We start from the raw sequence: 18,120 nt of genomic DNA, 5'->3' as shown, positions 1-18,120 counted from the left end.
AGAGTTCTACGTAACACCATCATGTCCCTTGTTTTTACAAGAGCACCAGCAAATGATAACGATATGGATCTATGGTTGGGGCTTTGTGCACGCAGAGGGCTGACTTAAGTTGTACTCAGATTTCCGACTACGTGCGGGGTTGGCACCCCTAACCTCCACATTGTTCAGTGGTCAACTGTCATGCAAACACGTTTCACTTCGTATTCGATTAACAAGCACATTTCACCTGCCAGGTGATTCGTTTTTCCTCAGTAGAACACTTCGAACTAACTTTATTTTCTTAACTTGTAAATCTCCTTTAACGGGTTATAATTAGAAACCAGAGCAGTATTCTTCATGGGGAAGAAATGCAGTTTGCACAGAAAATTTTTGAATATCAGTTGCTTAACATAAAACAATCACAGTAAGGTGAGACAGAATTTTCTTGTGGGCGACAGGAAAGAGTGAGGTGGCTGAAGATGAAGTCACAAAGTCCTGAAGAGACTGCTTCAAGTGAAATGATAAGAAACATGATGTTAGAGCAGTTCTCATACAATCCCCCCAGGGGAAGTTAGGCAATGTCTCTAGACATTTTTTTGTTGTCACAACAAAGAAGGGTGGTTTGCTACTCGCACCTAATGGGCAGAGACCAAGGATGCTGCCGAACAGCCTACAGTGCACACACAAGATAAGCCCACACAACAAAGAATCATCAGGTCTAAAATGTCAGCAACACCAAGGTTTTACAGGAATCTCATAAGAGCATGTCATTTGATCATATTTGAAGATACAAAGTGCACACTGGATTTATCGAGGAGACCAGCATTAACCTCTGTAGCAATTTAGCTTTAAAAAATACTGTAGAGACACGACTGGTTGTGATGTTCCCCTCCTGGGATTTCATCCACTCATGAGCTAATTTATGAAGGCATTTCCGTGGAAACAACTCCACGCCAGTCCTCCCCCTCAAACACAGGCATACATTTAGAGGAAAAGACCCTAAACCATTGGCTACAGGTGACAGCCATTCCTGCTACAGCCTTTGCAAGCCGGGACTAGCAAGGACCCAGGGGTTAGTGCATGATCACCACACTTCTGATTCCTATAGGCCAAGCTTTATTTCAGCTTAAGAAATACAGATCTCTTAACGGCTTCTACATTTTATTTCTATCTGTACATTGGTGATTGCAAAAATGTCAATAAAACAGGTTTTTTTTCAGTTAGACAAGCACTGATTTGTATCTCTTTAATGGTCAGTATTATTATTATTATTATTTTAGCATCAGAAAATAGTCTCTTGGTCTAAGCTGCTTGAGTGGACTGATCCAACCATATTCCGAGCAAAATCCTGAAGCATTGCTGAGGAGAGTTGAATTCACAGAAATTGGTGGCTGACCTGACTTTACCATGGAACCTGAGGATTTTGAGTCTAAGGACAAAGAGATATTAAGCTGGGATATCAATGATGTAAAACTGCCACAGGTATGTACTGGCTGTAAGAACCTGCCTTCAATACAGGGTGGGGTGGGGCAAAAGTAGGATTACAGTTACTTGTATGGAAAATTATGCAGTAATTAATAAGTAGTAATACAAGAATAAAGTCTGTGTTTCATGTACGCACAACTGTAAACCTACTTTTGCCCTGCCCTGTATTTGGCTATGAGGCCTTGACTATTAGCTTGCTAAGACTTGGAAGGAAATTGGTGGAGATTCCAACTGGGTCAACTCTTCTCCTCCGGAGCTTCAGCTAGACATCTGAATCAGGAATTTTAAAAGGAGATGCCGAAACCTATGATTTGAATGGGTCTTTACTTACCAATCCCCCAACCCACCATCTTCCCCCCGCCCCTTCCCCTTATAGACTGAGGCAAAGAAAATGCTACTTCCCTTCTGATTCAATAGTGGCTCGGGTTGCACCCACCCTGGCTAGCTCGAGGAATAAAATCCATGACAATGTATTTGCCCATAGGTAGACTCTTCATAATGCGCACGCCCCCACACAGCCTCATTTGCTATAGTGATGGTTTTAAACAAAATCTGTAACTGGAATGTCCAAATGGGAGTGCCCGTGTTAGGTACAGCATGCTCTTCTAGGACTTTTGTAAATAAGACACACACCGGGGCCGCTTTCCAGCTATAGAATGACTTGGATTGTGTGTTTCCTTGGCCTTCATTTTAACTCTTAATTTGGTGGAAAGCATCGATTAAAACAGGCCCCCCGACCTCCCTCTCTGCTAGTTGAAGGGTGCTTCACTGCGAGTCGTTTGGAAAGGTGACTAGGAAAGCTAGGACAGAGACCAGCACTGCCAAGTACTGGAAAGGTCGAGCTGGTCTACCTGATTCTGGGGAACAAGAAATTTGAATTATCCAAGTAGCGGAGAGGGAAGGGAGATTCCACAGTCCTGAATTATAACCAGTCCAGATTTTCACTCTAGTGAAGACTTCCAGACCTTTCCAAATTTTACACTAATTTTCTTCTGTTTCTCTTTATGTTTAAAATTTTTTTTTAATTTCTTTTGTTTCTCTTTAAATTCCTCCCTACATTCTCTCTTGGTAGGTCTTAGAAAAGTGGAGGATACTAACTGTGCCCTACTTTTCATTCATTTAAGAATGATTAAATAAACCACAGCTAAGTCATAATATCTATTTTAGGGATTTGTCTTTGTAGTAGTCGTCATTGGTTTACGATTACTACAGCTGTGTTAGGGGAAACTCTAAGATACATTTTAGTTACTCCTGGCTCAAGGACCTGTATTTCTGCCTATTCCTAATTTCCTGATTGCAACTCCCAAATATAAGCCAGGCATCCTCAAAATCAAGAGCTGAAGTACGCAGGACCATAGATGATTCTGCAATGTCACATCCCAGAGCAGGAGTTTTCACGGGGTCTGAGTCCCTGAAATGACAGGCCGTACTGTATACTGACATCCATTGTTTTCTGGAAGCGGATCCGTATCACCATCAGATCTGTAGACAAAAGAAAGAACTACCTCCCCGGAGGGAGCCTCAGTGCTCATGAAAGCACAGGTCCCAACACGAATTCTCAGCATAAAAGCATTCTCAGCTACCCAAGACATTGAACTGAAAAATTTACCACAAGAATACACATTCAGTTTTGGAAATGTGCCATTTACAGTTGATAGAAAAAGTTTGATTTCTCATGGAAATAACTATTCAGTTTGTTAAATATGCCACAGAAAGCATTAAGAGTATAAAGGCCCCTTAACGTTTTCTAAGCAGAGACAACAGCATCCTCCGCTGGGTTTTTGCTGGCTCTGGAACTGTTATCAAGAACCAATTGAGATGAAAATAAGAGGTCTTGGAAAGATTTCCCAGCATCCCGGGTTTAATGTTTTGTGAGCAAATCTGGAGGCTGAGTGGTGAACTGTGAGAAGCAGGAGACAAAGCCCCGGCGTTGGATTCCAGTTCCGCTCTTTTTGTTTGTAGAGCCTCGGGGAGTTGTTTACCTTCTCCCAGACTACCTTTCTTCTGCAAATGAGGTGGTTGCACTAAATGGTCTCTACTGTACCCTTTTAGTTATAATAGTCTAGATGGCATGACCTGAGATTTGGGAGGTGGCCTGCATTCTAGACCTGCCGGCCCAGGCCTACCACGATGCCTGGTACATAGTAAACAACAAATGACAAACATGGAATTTATTAATGGACGACTTCATTGTTTATGATCTGTGTGACTCTAAACAAGCCGATTTCCTGAAGTCTTAGTTACTTCCTGGGTAAAAGGAAAACAGCAATTCCTATATACCCTGCCCCTAAAGCTCTAAGCTGTTCAGAGCAGTGTTTCCCATAATGTGTTCAGAAGAGTATAAATTACAAGTGATTTATTGTTGTTGTTAATCCCCACCCGAGGATATTTTTCCATTGATTTTTAGAGAGTAGAAAGGAGTGGGGGGGGGGCGGGGGGGGGGGGGGAGAAAGAGAGAGAAAGAAACATCAGTGTGAGAGAGAGACATCCATTAGTTGCCTTCTCGCACTTCTGACTGAGGCACACGCCCTTGACCGGGATCGAACCTGGGACCTTTCAGTCCACAGACCAACACTCTATCCACTGATCCAAACCAGCCAGGACAAGTTGCAAGGAATTTTAATGGGTGTTGTGAAGAAAGAAAAAGAGAAACTCTAGGTTCAGCGAAGTTAAAGCTTCCTTTACTAATCGCCCTGTGCTCGGGTGGCTCTCCCAGGAGGAAGCCCTGTTAGGCAGTGTTGCCCTCACCTATTTTTTAAAAAATATATTCTTATTGATGATTTCAGAGAGGGAGGGAGGAGGAGAGAGAGATAGAAACATCAATGATGAGAGGGAATCATTGGCTGCCTTTTGCACGCCCCCTTCTGGGGATGGGGCCCACAGCCCGAGCATGGGCTCTTGACCGGAATCAAACCCAGGACCCTTCAGTCCACAGGCTGATGCTCTATCCACTGAGCCAAACTGGCTAGGGCTATTTTTGACCATGGAGCCCCATTTTCATGGAGTTTCTCAGGTGGTTACTCTTCCTCAGACCACCTGTTTGGAAGTTATAAAAAAAATCTATTTAAAGGAACAAATGTAATGGTTTATTATTATTATAAATTTCCCCACTTTCATTCTCTATACCACCCATACAAAGAATTTCTACTTTATTTTTCATGATTTTATATTCTTACCAGAGTTAGTACTTCTGCAACCCATGGGCAAATTCCTGTAACTTGTAAAACAAATTCCTTTCCTGTTAATCCACTCACGTGCTTCAACTTTCACGGTGGTCACCTGAGTGAATCCTGACTGTATCAGGTCCTGGAAACTCAGTGTCCCTTTACGTATCTCAGATATATCGAGATTTATGGGTTCACTGTTGACAAGTTACCAGGACATCAGACATTTTTGAGTTGACTAGACTGTGCCAGACACTATAGCAGGCTCAGGGCCACAGGGGTCACTGAGCTGTGATCTGAACTAAGGGAACAAGATTAGTGCCCAAATAGAGAATCAAAGCCATGTCGAAAAATGCTTGAGGTGCTTGGAAGAGAAAGTGTGTAATTCAGAGGGACTTGGGCATGGAAAGCAAGGCAGGGCACCTGGCAAAGGGCTTTCCCCAGGGAAGGGCATTGTAAGACGTGGGTGGATTAGGGTAAGTGAAGAAAGCAATCAAGACAAGAAAGGCATGGATGCATAGAAGAGACTGACAAATCTCAGAGGGGAAGGGGTGATAGGGACAGGAAGAGACTAACCCCTCTGCATTTGAGGGAGCTTATGCATGGTGCCCAGCAAGGAGATTTGTGGGGCTGGGGACGGGAAAGGTGGTTTGGAGCAGGCTATCGAAGAGGACTGGGTTATTTTATAGGCAGTGGGAAGCATCGCCATCAGATTTGGACTTAGAAAGACTACTTGCCTTCAATACATCATCCCTCCCCAGTTTGTTTCTTCCTTCTTTCAGCTGCATATGTATCTTTTTTTAAAAAAAAATTTTATTTCTTTACAGAGAGGAAGGGAAAGGGATAGAAAGTTAGAAACATCAATCAGCTGCTTCCTGCACACTCCCTACTGGGGATGTGCCCGCAACCAAGGTACCTGCCCTTGGCCGGAATCGAACCTGGGACCCTTGAGTCCACAGGCTGATGCTCTATCCACTGAGCCAAACCGGTTAGGGCTGCATATGTGTCTTAACAAACCTTCATTTCACTTGTGTCTGGTCACTCCTCTAACTTGTGATTATTTTGATACCATCTCTCTTTAACCTAGTCCACAGGGAGCCAGCCCAGAAGGGCAGGCACTTAAACTACTCAAAACCATCATTGGTAAAGTCTGTTTTTCCAGGCCAATCTAATACACCCACCAATTTTGCATTTTAAAGGTTCAAAAAAGAATTGCTGTAGGCTTTTCTTGGTGCAAGCAGCAAATGTTCGGTGTTGGTTTAGTTTTACTTCGTTAAAAATGTTCATCACATGGTCCCTGAGAGTATCACACGCTCATTAGTACTGATTGTAATACTTGAGAGCCTTGAATCCCTAAGAAATTCCCCCCCTTTTTTTTGGGGGGGGGGGGTTGAAAATTGAGAAGAGAATCAGTTCCTTTTTCTCCTAAATAGTATCCACTTCATTAGGAAGATGAGAGTAGCCACTCCGTTTTTAACACCAGCCAGTTTCTCTAAGCAAAAGTACAGGGTGTTCTAGCAATACCACAGCAGACAAATACCTGGAATCATTTTGTTCCTAGGCATGAGCAGTTTTCAGATTAAACCCATGGCCAAAGCCACACTGAGTCATTAACTCACAAAATCCCAAGACCAAAGTACATATTTTATAGACAGAAAACAATGAAGACATACGTAGGTTAAGTAGAAATGCAGACCAACCTAAAACCTGGTGAGCCAACAACAAAGAGGCCGCATCTCCGATTAGTTAATTCCTGGGTCATGATTTTAGCCAGCAAAGTTTCCTTGGCCTTTGTAGGGGATGAGTGAAGACTTATTAGCAAAGGTGAATGTCGGAGCTCTTTCTGTGAGTTCATGTGACTAAATGTGATCAGAAGGAGCCAGCTGTAGCAATCTTTGTTTGTGTCTTGGTGCTGGGGAGGTAACAGGTCCCAGATTCTGGGTTTCTGGTCAATTATTATCTGGCTGCATGATCAGGTCACATTGACGCAGATACCCATGACTTTGTCCTCTTTGTCCAGTTTTCTTGGTATCCGTAAACTTCCTGGGGCAGCGCAACCGATATGGGGTTTCATGGTCATTGGGTCCCCTGTGATTGGTGCCAGAATTCTGCTACCCTGTGTTTCTGGTGGGATGGGCTTGGGCCCTTTACTGCCCCAGTGATAGCAGAGCTCTCTCTGAGCGCCTGTCAGGGGATCCCTTGCTTAGTGCGGTGGAGTGGGGAAGGGAAGGGAGAAAAGAGAGGCAGGTGACAGAGTTTGAAAGCTGGGCCACGCTGGATCACCTTAGTGTAGTCTGAGTAAGTTGGGTGCTTTTTGTCTGAGTCTTGACCCCTTAACAAAGGAAGGAAATGGCAGGTTTAGCCTAAGCAGGAATTCTCGACGCAAATGCATTTTGTTGAATAGAATTTATCTTTTTTATAACCCTTGGAGTTTGTTTTCATTTGGCTCAGAAGAGATAAATTCTTGAAAAGTTGTGTGTGAATCAAAATGCTGGTGGAATTGTTTTTCCATAAGTAACATTTAATTTCCCCCTCTATCTCATTTGCTTTAAGATGTATCTGTTTGCTATCCCTGTTTTACTTGGAAACATTTATTTATAAAGAATTAATAAGCTGTTATACTGAAAGAAAACCTGGTAGATAATTAATTTATCTGAGACTAGACTATATTCAAAATGAAAATCAGTTTTAATATAATAACCTAATAAGGTAGATATATTTTTTTAAATATATTTTATTGATTTTTTACAGAGAGGAAGGGAGAGAGATAGAGAGTTAGAAACATCGATCAGCTGCCTCCTGCACACCCCCTACTGGGGATGTGCCCGCAACCAAGGTACATGCCCTTGACCGGAATCGAACCCGGGACCCTTGAGTCCGCAGGTCGACGGTCTATCCACTGAGCCAAACCGGTTTTGGCTAAGGTAGATATTTTTGATGCCTCATTTCAGAATGCTGATTTTAATTTGTTGTTTTATATAATAGCATATTCTTAATTCTTAAAGTACTCTGGTAAAACTTCAGTAGTTAAATAAATTAGAATGAGGAGATGATGAAGGGTGATCTATGATTATATAGAGTTTCAAAGATTTTGAGAGTTAGGGGATTAAGTCTTTTAGTGGAAAATTGCACAGAGAAGTCATAATAACATTCATGAAGCCCCCATTATATTACCAATGAGATTATAAAATATAAGTTAGTTATATTTACATGTTGAAAACCTTAAGAATATCCTCCTTAAATTATAAACTTCTTAACCAAGAGGAAAAACAAAGAGTTACTCATGAAAAGTTAGAAATTAAAATAAACAAAAGATCTAAAAAAAAAAAGAAAGAAAATATTTTGCAGGAATTTGCTAAACACAATTAAGAAATGATTGTTCTTTCTTTTTACTTTTTATCTCTCCTGTGCCTTAAATTTAAAAGGCTTTCAAAAATTGCTATCATTCGACACCTGGGTTCCTTTGCATTATTGTGACCTGGGTTTTCCTTAATTTCATTGTCAAAAGAGATCAAAGATTCCACAAAGCACCCAGGTCAAAAAACTGGGCATAAATAAATAGCCAAGAGAATAGCTTGAGTCCTTTTACTCCTAGTTATTTCCTCAAGTCCATACATTGTCAAAATTGTTGCATTATTAGTGGTACTGGAAACCTAGGGTGCCAGTGGAGGGGCTATGGGGGAGAAAAGCTGAAAAGACAGTAGAATGTAGATCATATCGTGATCCCTAACACAAATCTCAAGAATATCTATATATATAAAAGCCTAAGCAACCATTACAACAGAACGATTGGAATGACCCGTCGCTATGACACGTACCAACTACCAGGGGGCAGACGCTTAATGCAGGAGCTGTCCCCTGGTGGTCAGTGCACTCCCACAGGGGGAGCCCTGCTCAGCCAGAAGCCAGGCTCACAGCTGGCGAGGGCATCTGTGGTGGCAGGAGCCTCTCCCAACTCCGCAGCAGCACTACCGAGCAGTGGCAGCAGGCGGGGATGAGCATGAGCAGCATGGCGCCTGGCCCCAGTTTGGGCTCCTCCCTGGCCACCTGGTGCTTGATGCACTGCTACATCCCTCGGGGGATGTCCGACTGCTGGTTTAGGCCCGATCCCCACAGGCCAGGCTGGGATCAGGCCTAAACCGGCAGTCAGACATCCCCCAAGGGGTCCTGGATTATGAGAGGGTGCAGGCCAGGCTGAGGGACACCGCCCCCCCCCCCCCAGTGCACAAATTTCATGCACTGGGACTCTAGTTAAAATAATAAAAAACACAGAGTCTATTCTCCAATTACAATAGAATCAAACTAGAAAATAGCAAAAGACAACAGGAAAATCTTTCAACACATGGGAACTAAACTATATATTTCTAAATAACCCATGGGTCAAAGAGGAAGCCTCGGGGGAGATCAAAATATACACTAAACTGAGAGAAAAGGGGAAAGAGAGAGACAGACAGGGTGGAGATCATTTTCTTTCCTCTGAGAACAGGGAGTTTTCTTTAACCAGAACATTTGAGCCGCTCTCATAAATACCTTCCCCTCCTCCTGGCTCATGGGATTTATGCCAGTGACCAGCCTAAAGGGCCACTTACCTTTAAAACATGAAAATCTCAGCTTCTCTAAGTCCCCCTCTCCCTGTCTCTGCTACCCTGACAACTGTGCTTTGTATTTGAGTAATGGGGATCCGCCAGTAGATTTGTACAGTCCAAATTATTAGACAAAGGTACACCTTTTAACCTGCATTTTGATTATTGTATAAGGTAAAACGTTACGCTTTCTGTAGCACTCTGTGACAGGAAACGAGAGAGCCTTGTTTGGAGCTTAGGCCAGAAGGGAGAGGAGAGAGGTGGGTGGAGAAAGCAGGCGATGATGAGGCTGCCTGAGCTATTTCTCTCACTCTGGGACACTGAATTTCATCCCGTTCAGAAGTACCCTTCACCCTTCTCTTCAGGGGCAACCTCCCCGTCCCAAACCACAGGAGTTCCTCGAAGGGCCCACTGTGGTCATTGCCCTGAGAAGGAAGGTGGTGGAACCAGAGTTGGGACAATTTTTTTTTTAAAGCTTTAATTTTTTATGCCTTTTTAAAATATATTTTTTTAACTTTTATTGATTTCAGAGAGAAGGGAGAGGGAGAGAGAGATAGAAGCATCAATGATGAGAGAGAATCAATGATTGGCTGCCTCCTGCACGCCCCCCTACTGGGGATTAAGCCCATAACCCAGGCATGTGCCCTTGACCGGAATCAAACCCAGGACCTTTCAGTCTGCAGGCCGACGCTCTATCCACTGAGCCAAACCGGCTGATCAGAGTTGCAACATTAAGCTTTGTTGTATAGGTGCTTGGACTTGCATTAGGCTTGGCAAGGTTTAAGGCATGAAGTGGCCTCTCCATGGGCCCTTTCTCCCCTAAAAGCTGGGGGCTCCTACAGTCACACTGGCTGGCCGGTGTGGCCCCAGGTCTAGCAGGTAACAGCCAACGCCGATGTGGAACTTGCTGTGGCCAGTTATAAACGTTGGTGTATGTCAGAGGATTCGATCCTCAGAACATCCCTGTGATGCAGGTGATCTTGTTACAGAGCAGGAGACAGGCACTGAGAGGGGGAGGAGCTCGTTAAGACTCACACGCAGGTCGTCTGCCTCCATTGGCCATGCTCTTAGCCAGGAATTGGCTAACTTCCTGTAAAGGGCCACATAGTATACATTTAGGCTTTTCGGGCCATCCAGTCTCTGCCAGAACTGTTTAACTTTGCCGTGGTGGCATGAAAGTATTCATGGACAACAGTAAAGTGCATGGAACATAGTTGTGTTCCAATAAAACTTTATATACAAAAGCAGAGAGTGGGTTGGATTTGGCCCATGCGTCTGAGTTTGCAGGCCCAAGCTCTTAACCACTAACCTCTCAAGTACATAAAACATCTCGTATTTCCTCAGACCTACCTCAGCTCCCGTGACATGCATTTAAACAACTCTCATTATATAAAGCTTACAGATCTGCTCGTTACAGTGCTGTTTGAAGTGTGCTTTGATCAATGTTCCCATTTCAGAGAAGAGCAAAGTGAGGCTTCGGAGACAAAAACCACTTCCTCAGAGTCTCATGTTACACAGTTCTTTGTTGTGTTCTAAACTTGAAATCTAACTCAATGAACACCAGTACCCTGATCACGCCTTCTGGATCTTTTGGAATCTTCTAGTCTGATCTTCCAGACTCTTCTTATACCATGGCAGGTCTCTGGGAGCTGTGTGGATGGACACAGCCCGAGTTTGACTCCTGAGACTGTTGAATAATTCTCACGCTAAGAACTAGCTGGGACTGTCCGGTGGAGCATCTGTGGTCTAAAGCGGGGCCTGAGGAATGTGGCTAACATGTATTAAGTGTTCCATGCTGTGCTGAGTATTTTTATACGTTACCGTATTTAATTCTCAGAACTACTTTTGAGGTAGACACGTCTTGTTATCCCTATTACACAGGCGAGGAAACAAATACACAAAAAACCAAGTAACTTATGCCATAACGACGGAGTGTCTTTGTTTAGTTAGAGCAGGCGTCCTCAAACTACGGCCCGCGGGCCACATGCGGGTGTTTTTGCCGTTTTGTTTTTTTACTTCAAAATAAGTTATGTGCAGTGTGCATAGGAATTTGTTCACAGTTTTTTTTAAACTATAGTCTGGCCCTCCAACGGTCTGAGGGACAGTGAACTGGACCCCTGTTTAAAAAGTTTGAGGACCCCTGAGTTAGAGGTTCAGCACAGGGAATAGTGCCAATCCTGAGCAAGAAGATAGAAGCGTCCAGTCAAAGCAATCTCTTCCTTACTCCTCCCCCTGTTTGAGGCACATGAATATGGGAGTAGAGAAAAAAGAAGGAGACCTCCACAGGGGCAGACACGGCTCTCAGAATCCTCCTGCGCCCTGGCTCTCCAGTCCTCCCACCGCCATGACCTTGCATTAGCCTTACCATGCTTAATATGGTAACTGCACGGTGGTATGAGGTATGACCTCACTATCCTGCCACAAGGGTTTTTCCGCATTAATTGTGTCAGCACAATAATGTTACTTCATCCTCAAAAATTCTTAGCGAGAAGTGGTCATAACTCTTATCACCAAGGGCCGGAGAAGCCGCCATCGGGTAGAACTCAGAGGGCTGAGTCACAGCTCCTTTTGGTCCAGGGAGCAAAGGTTCGGGAGACACAGCTGCCACCGCTGCACGGCGTTCTCAGAAATCACCGCCACAGAGGGAGCCGGGTTGGTCTCTGCCAAGGGTCCCTGGCCTAGCTCTTGAGTGCCAGAACAACCTTCCTGTCTATGGGCTCCACGGTGACGGACAGCCGTGCCTTCTGGCTTAAAATATAATGGTATTCTTTGTGTTTCTGTAAGGATGTGAAAAAGACAGACTGGTTCCAAGAATGGCCGGATTCCTACGAGAAGTACATCTACAGCTCGGAGGACAGGAGCGCGCAGAGGCACCTGAGCAGCTGGGCCATGCGCAACACCAACAACCACAACTCGCGCATCCTCAAGAAGTCCTGCCTGGGCGTGGTGGTGTGCAGCCGCGACTGCTCTGCCAAGGAGGGCCGCAAGATCTACCTGCGGCCTGCCATCTGCGACAAAGCCCGGCAGAAGCAGCAGAGTGAGTGGGGCTCGCCGGCGCTGGAGAGGAAGCCCGTGTCCATTCAAACGCTCCCGCTCAGCTGGGCCCCCCCATCCCAGCACATCGCAAGGGCTCATCCTTCACACTGGAGGAGACCAAGGCTGTTCCTATGCAGAACATAATAATAAGGAGAACCCACCCACTCCCCTCCGCCCCCACGGGGGACTGCCCCTAGGGTCTGCCGTGACCAGAGCATCCACCATTAAAACTGCTCCCTTGAGTAAAGGCACCTAACTCAAGGCCTCTGTTAAAAGGCAGATGCCAATTATACCTCAAGGAAGCTGAAATTTAAAAAAATGTAAAGAAACGTTTTGTAAAAATGTCTAATATGTACTGATGTTTTGTGTAAAAAAAAAAAAGAAAGAGGAGATGCCTCACTTATGGGACTAACATTAATTCATCAGTGAGCCCATATACAGTTTAGGAGAAAGTTGTCTATTAGATTTGCCTCCTGACTTCATGGGGAAAAGATCCCTCTAGGATCTCAAGGAGTGCTTTGATCTGGAGTGGGAGCACTGGGCTAAATTTGCAACTGGACTCAATTCCGTGACATTTGGGTTCATGCCGTAATCACATGCGGAAATATGTGCTCCTTTTGGTTTTTATCATATTCATCGGATTGTGAAATACATTCAGCATTCCCTGTGCCTGGTCCATTTCAGACCTCAAGTAACCTCCTGTTGTTTCCTCGTGACTTGTCTTCAAGACGTGCTCTCAAGGCAGGATCTAATATCAGTCATTTACACTTGAGCAAAAATTTAGCAGCTGCGTTCTCTCTCCCATGTGGCTTTGCTCCTTGACCCTTAGTTCTAATCATGAAGTAAAAGAATTTTTTCTTCTTTTCTACAAAGAATTTTAACTTATCAGTAAAGACTTAGGGAGAGATATTCTGCTCAGGAGAGCTCTCCCCTAACCTGTGAAATACCCCATTCTATAGGCCGCTTCCTCTAGCCACGTATGAGACTGATCTGGGCCGAGTGGTGGCCAGGCTTCCTAGGGCCAGGGGTTAAGCCCAGTTGGTGGAAGTGCATAAAGCTGGCCCAGGCGTATTCCCTGCCATCCCGGCTTCCTGGCTAACACCGCCAGGGCTGCCCGGGCTCAGGGGTCAGCTGGCATGGCTCGGTGGCACGTGGTGACCTTCTGCTGCTCTTTTGCAGGGAAATGCTGTCCCAACTGCGATGGGCCCCTGAAGCTCATTCCTTGCCGAGGCCACGGGGGCTTCCCGGTCACCAACTTCTGGAGGCATGAAGGACGCTTCATATTTTTCCAGGTTGGACTTGTGATAAGATGCCGTTTCTCTTTAATTCAGTAACTGTTTACAGAGTATGAGGAGGGGGTTCACACAGGAGATGTGCAGGTGAATGAGAGCCGACACCAACCCCGAGGCACACTCTGGGCGAGCAAGTGCCTGCACCCCACCCCTCAACAGCGGTGCCTGGCTGCCTCTGCCTCGGGCTCCGTAGGGGTTAGTGATGTGACCGCACTCGGGCCAGCAGCCCTGCCTTGTGCACAGCCTCCAACTCCAGACTGAAGACCAGCTCTGGCTTCTGAGTTGCTCTGTAAACCTAAACACGGTCCTCCCCAGGCCCCAGTGTTCTGTAAAACCTGGATATTGGGAAGTAAAAGCGGGAGCGGCGGTATACACAGTGGTGAGGAGTGGCCTCTGCCAGTGTCTGCCAGGGTTCGCAGCGGTGGCGTGCTGGTAACCCTCCCCTCCCCCACCCCCGCAAAGGAAAGTGTTCTGATTTGCAGGGTTTGCCCATTCCTGTGCTGTAAATCTCCCCATCCTGGCTGATTTAAAGCCATCGGCTGTTTCTAACAACCAGCTCATAGAATTCCCGAATCTTTAACAATTAGCTCCCAGCTCACCCACCTACCAGGGACGTGACCCAGGCACCGCAATCTCTCCATGCCTCAACTTCCCATTCCGCTAACTGGGAATGATAATGATAGCATGTGCCTCACAGGGTTGTGCTGGAGGTTAAATGAGATCGTGTGCAATAGGCATTACTTGCTATCCCGATGAATAGGACTTTGCCATGTGGGTGAGAGAGACACCACGAAAAGCGGGAGCGTCGTAAACAAAAACCGGCAGGCAAGGCAGTGCACGGTGGACCTGGGAGGTACTTAAAGGGTGTAGCCAATCTTGTTACAATGCTCAACTGTAGCAACACACAGTCATGTGACAGGGCACAGGGTAAAATTTTACACACCAGGAAGTACCATCTGGTCATTTATTTTACATCCTTGTCTCCTTTAAGTCAAAGGGAGAACACGATCATCCAAAGCCAGAAACCAAATTGGAAGCCGAGGCAAGAAGAACAATAAAGAAAGTGCACGTGGCATCTTCCTCCGTCTCCTTAAAGCTGAACAGGGGCCCAGAGGCAAAGGTAACCTTTCCCCATGTGTGTTCAGAACCATAGGGCAACTCGCCACCCCTATGGTGGGGCAGTAGATTTCTCCAGCCCCTTACCTACAAGTGAAAGCAGAAGTCATATCCCGCCAGGCTCGCCTGTAAGCCAGCATCCGCCACACAAACTGAGCCTGAGGGATTCCTCTTAATTTCTACCATCTTTGTCGCATGCTCTCAACATAAATTCTATATAATTTTAGAATCATCTTCCTGCCACAATGAAAAAGAGACTGGAATTGGTACTTAACTTATATTTGGCACTCTATAATTTGGTTCTCAGAGAACCAGAATTAACTGAAATGATCTCCACAAATATTAGCCTCATGCTTTCCGCCCACATTGTCATTCTTCCCTAAAACAGATTACAGTTAACTCTTCAACAATGCAAGGGTTAGGGGCACTGACCCCCCCGAGTAGTAATAAACCTGTATATAATTTTTGACTCCCCCCAAACTGAAGCTGTACCTCAGGATCCACAGGGGATTGGTTCCAGGACACCCTATGGATACCAAAAGCCACAGATGCTCAAATCCCATACAGAGAATGGTGGCAATCAATGCAGACCGACAGCCCCCTGCATTCACAGACTCCCAACTTTGGATCCAAATAGTATAGGTATTTATTGAAAAAGATTCGCATAAAAGTGGACCAGTGCAGTTCAAACCCATGTTGTTCAAGGGTCTACTGTATTCCCTTAGCACACTTGACCAAGATGAAATAACCAGGCAGTTTCTGCAACAATGGTCATCAGGGTGGGGTTGGTGGGAGGTGATGTGAAGTCCATGCCTTTATGGGGTTTATGTCTGCTTAATAGTGATAGTAAGTCCTATACTTTTTTTTTTTTTTTTACTGTTCAGTGCTCCACATTTCTTAAGTGTTGTTTCTTATTAATCCTCACCTGAGGATATTTTTTCCATTGATTTTTTTAGAGAGAGTGGAGGGGTGGTAGGAAGGGAGAGAGAAACAGAGAGAGAAACATTGATGTGTCATAGATTGGTTGCCTTCCACACATATCCCAACCAGGGCTGGGGATTGAAACCCCCAACCCAGGTACGTGCCCTTGACTGGGAATTGAACCCACTTCCCTTTGGTGTTCGGGCCAATGCTCCAACGGCTAAGCAACACTGGCCAGGGATGCTTCAAGTTTTTTTCAGGAGGACAGAAATGGAGTCAGTCCATCCCTGGAAGCTCTAAATCAGGCATCCTCAAACTACGGCCCACGGGCCACATGCGGGTGTTTTTGCTATTTTGTTTTTTTACTTCAAAATAAGATATGTGCAGCGTGCATAGGAATTTGTTCATAGTTTTTTTTTTAAACTATAGTCCGGCCCTTCAACTATCTGAGGGACAGTGAACTGGCCCCCTTGTTTAAAAAGTTTGAGGACCCCCTGCTTTAAATATACCTTCTCCCAGCCATTGGACAAGTTGAAGGGCATTTCTTCCCACTCACTCTTACCTGGTGACAGTCTCTCCACCCCATCCTCTTATTAGTCAATAGTTTTGCATAGACAAGAGGATTATTTAATCCTCAACCTGATTATTTTCCTAGGATTCACTGGAGAAAAATATACTTTCTCTTTACAAAAATAAATTTACCGCACTGCCAGTGTGGCTCAGTGGTTGAGTGTTGACCTATGAACCACGAGGTCACAGTTTGATTACCGGTCAGGGCACATGCCTGGGTTGTGGGCTTAATCCCCATCTTGGGCATGCAGGAGGTAGCCGATCAATGCTTCTCTCTCCTCATTGGTGTTTCTATCTCTCTCTCCCTCTCCCTTCCTCTCCGAAATCAATAAAAATACATTAAATAATAATAGTAAATTTACCACTTCATAGTCTAGAAGTCTTATTTATGATTCAACAAAATAAGTTCAGAGAAAAATCTCTTGAGGAAAAAAATACAACAACCCTAGTCTCTTGGACGTCACACAGCACTGAAAAATAGAAAAGTCAAGGAGGGAAGCAAGAGAGAGAGAGAGACCCCCTGAGAGCTGTACTGAGTATAAGACCAATCTGTGATGCTGTGATTTGACTTTTCTTAAGGAGCCCTTATAAGTTTCTCACAAAGGCATTTAGGATATCAGATTGGCATCTGAGGGGAAATGTCTGAACACTCAGGTCAGAGTGAAGGGAAATTTGGCGCTTGCTGGTTAGTAAGATCTAAAATGGAGATGGAATCAGCGTCTCCTCTTTCAGATCTTGAGAGGTTGCGGTGATGCTGCTCCGTGCGTCTGCGCTCCGAGCATGCCAGGAATGAGGAAACTCGGTCAGAGCACCTATTTGTACCGAGTAACTCATGGGTGCCGGGGGTGGTTGTGTCCATCTGCTTCGCTTATTTACACGAGCTCTTCGCTTTCCTCTGCAGTCTGTTCCAGGTGAAGCGCAAAGTTGGGGGAATTTACCTTTAAACTGGTCTTTCCAGGAGAGCATCCACCTGCCTGGTGGGGACGGTGGACATTTGGCGGCTGGGATCCCCCAGCAGAAGTCACCGAACGATTGCTTATTTAAGAGCTACGGTTTGGGGGGAGCCGCGGACCTGGCAGACCCCACTTCTACCATGAGCCCCACTGAGCTCTATGAGAAATGCAAAGTGTCCAGCGCTCGGCTCTATGGTGGCGGGGACCTGCTTCCGCCTCCCGTCTCCGGAGTCCTCTCCGATTACAGTGATCTGCAAACATGGAATAAAAACGCTGCTTTGGGGAGAAGCCCTCTTAGCGACAACGGGTGTCCCAGTTACCCCTTTCCTCAGGCCGGCTGGCCTTATGACTTCTCCCCTTCCCCGAACGCTTTAGATCCCCTTTCTCAGCAGATTCCAGTGGAACCACCATCAGCCAAAACGGGCTGCCTCCCGTTATGGCCAAATCCAGGGGCGGATCTTTACGAAGAGAAGGTGCACGTGGATTTTAACAGCTACTACCCTCCCGCCACGTGCCATTCGCCTCAGGAAGACCCCTTTCTCTTTACCTATACCTCTTATCCTCACCATCAGTACTCACTGCCAGGCAAGAGCAGCAAATGGAATTTTGATGAAGAAATGAGGTACATGGGTTTGGATCACTACAACAATGAAATGCTTCTCAACCTCTGTCCTTTAAGATGAACCCAGTCTGAACCCTTGTGCACGGTTCGTAGGTGTGTAACTTGGTGCCGTCGCTATGGAGAAACAGTACAGAGGTTCCTAATAAAATTAAAACTACCACATGGTCCAGCAATCCACTTCTGGATATACGTGTATCCAAAGGAAACGGAATCACTGTCTTGAAGGGACATCAGCACCCCATGTTCATCGCACCATTCTTTACAGCAGGCAACACGTGGAAACTACTTAACGCCCACTGGTGGATGAATGGATAAAGAAGTTGTGGTACACATATAAATAATGGAACACTATTTAGCCAGAAAATAGAAGGGAATCCTTCCATTTGCTACAATATAGAT

At 45.3% G+C, this 18,120-nt stretch overlaps 1 protein-coding gene across 1 annotated transcript; it reads left to right on the top strand.

The window, feature by feature from the left end:
* The first annotated feature begins 1,386 nt into the window (after positions 1-1,386).
* On the top strand, positions 1,387-17,782 carry GCM1 (glial cells missing transcription factor 1). Its single transcript, XM_008139329.3, has 5 exons — positions 1,387-1,461; positions 11,996-12,248; positions 13,427-13,539; positions 14,531-14,659; positions 17,048-17,782. The coding sequence occupies exons 1-5, from the start codon at positions 1,387-1,389 to the stop codon at positions 17,780-17,782; spliced, it is 1,305 nt and encodes a 434-aa protein (XP_008137551.1).
* The last annotated feature ends 338 nt before the right edge of the window (positions 17,783-18,120 follow it).

This window comes from Eptesicus fuscus, chromosome 10 (assembly GCF_027574615.1).
Source record: "Eptesicus fuscus isolate TK198812 chromosome 10, DD_ASM_mEF_20220401, whole genome shotgun sequence".
Taxonomy (NCBI): domain Eukaryota; kingdom Metazoa; phylum Chordata; class Mammalia; order Chiroptera; family Vespertilionidae; genus Eptesicus; species Eptesicus fuscus.
The sequence above is the reverse complement of the archived record's forward strand: the minus strand, read 5'-3'. Positions and strand labels throughout refer to the sequence as shown.

Excerpts from the sequence above, each read along its gene's own strand:
- GCM1 (XM_008139329.3), top strand. The coding sequence starts at position 1,387 with ATGGAACCTGAGGATTTTGAGTCTAAGGACAAAGAGATATTAAGCTGG. Across the intron at positions 1,462-11,995 it reads ATGATGTAAAACTGCCACAG|GATGTGAAAAAGACAGACTG; the intron begins GTATGTACTGGC and ends TGTTTCTGTAAG. Across the intron at positions 13,540-14,530 it reads GACGCTTCATATTTTTCCAG|TCAAAGGGAGAACACGATCA; the intron begins GTTGGACTTGTG and ends GTCTCCTTTAAG.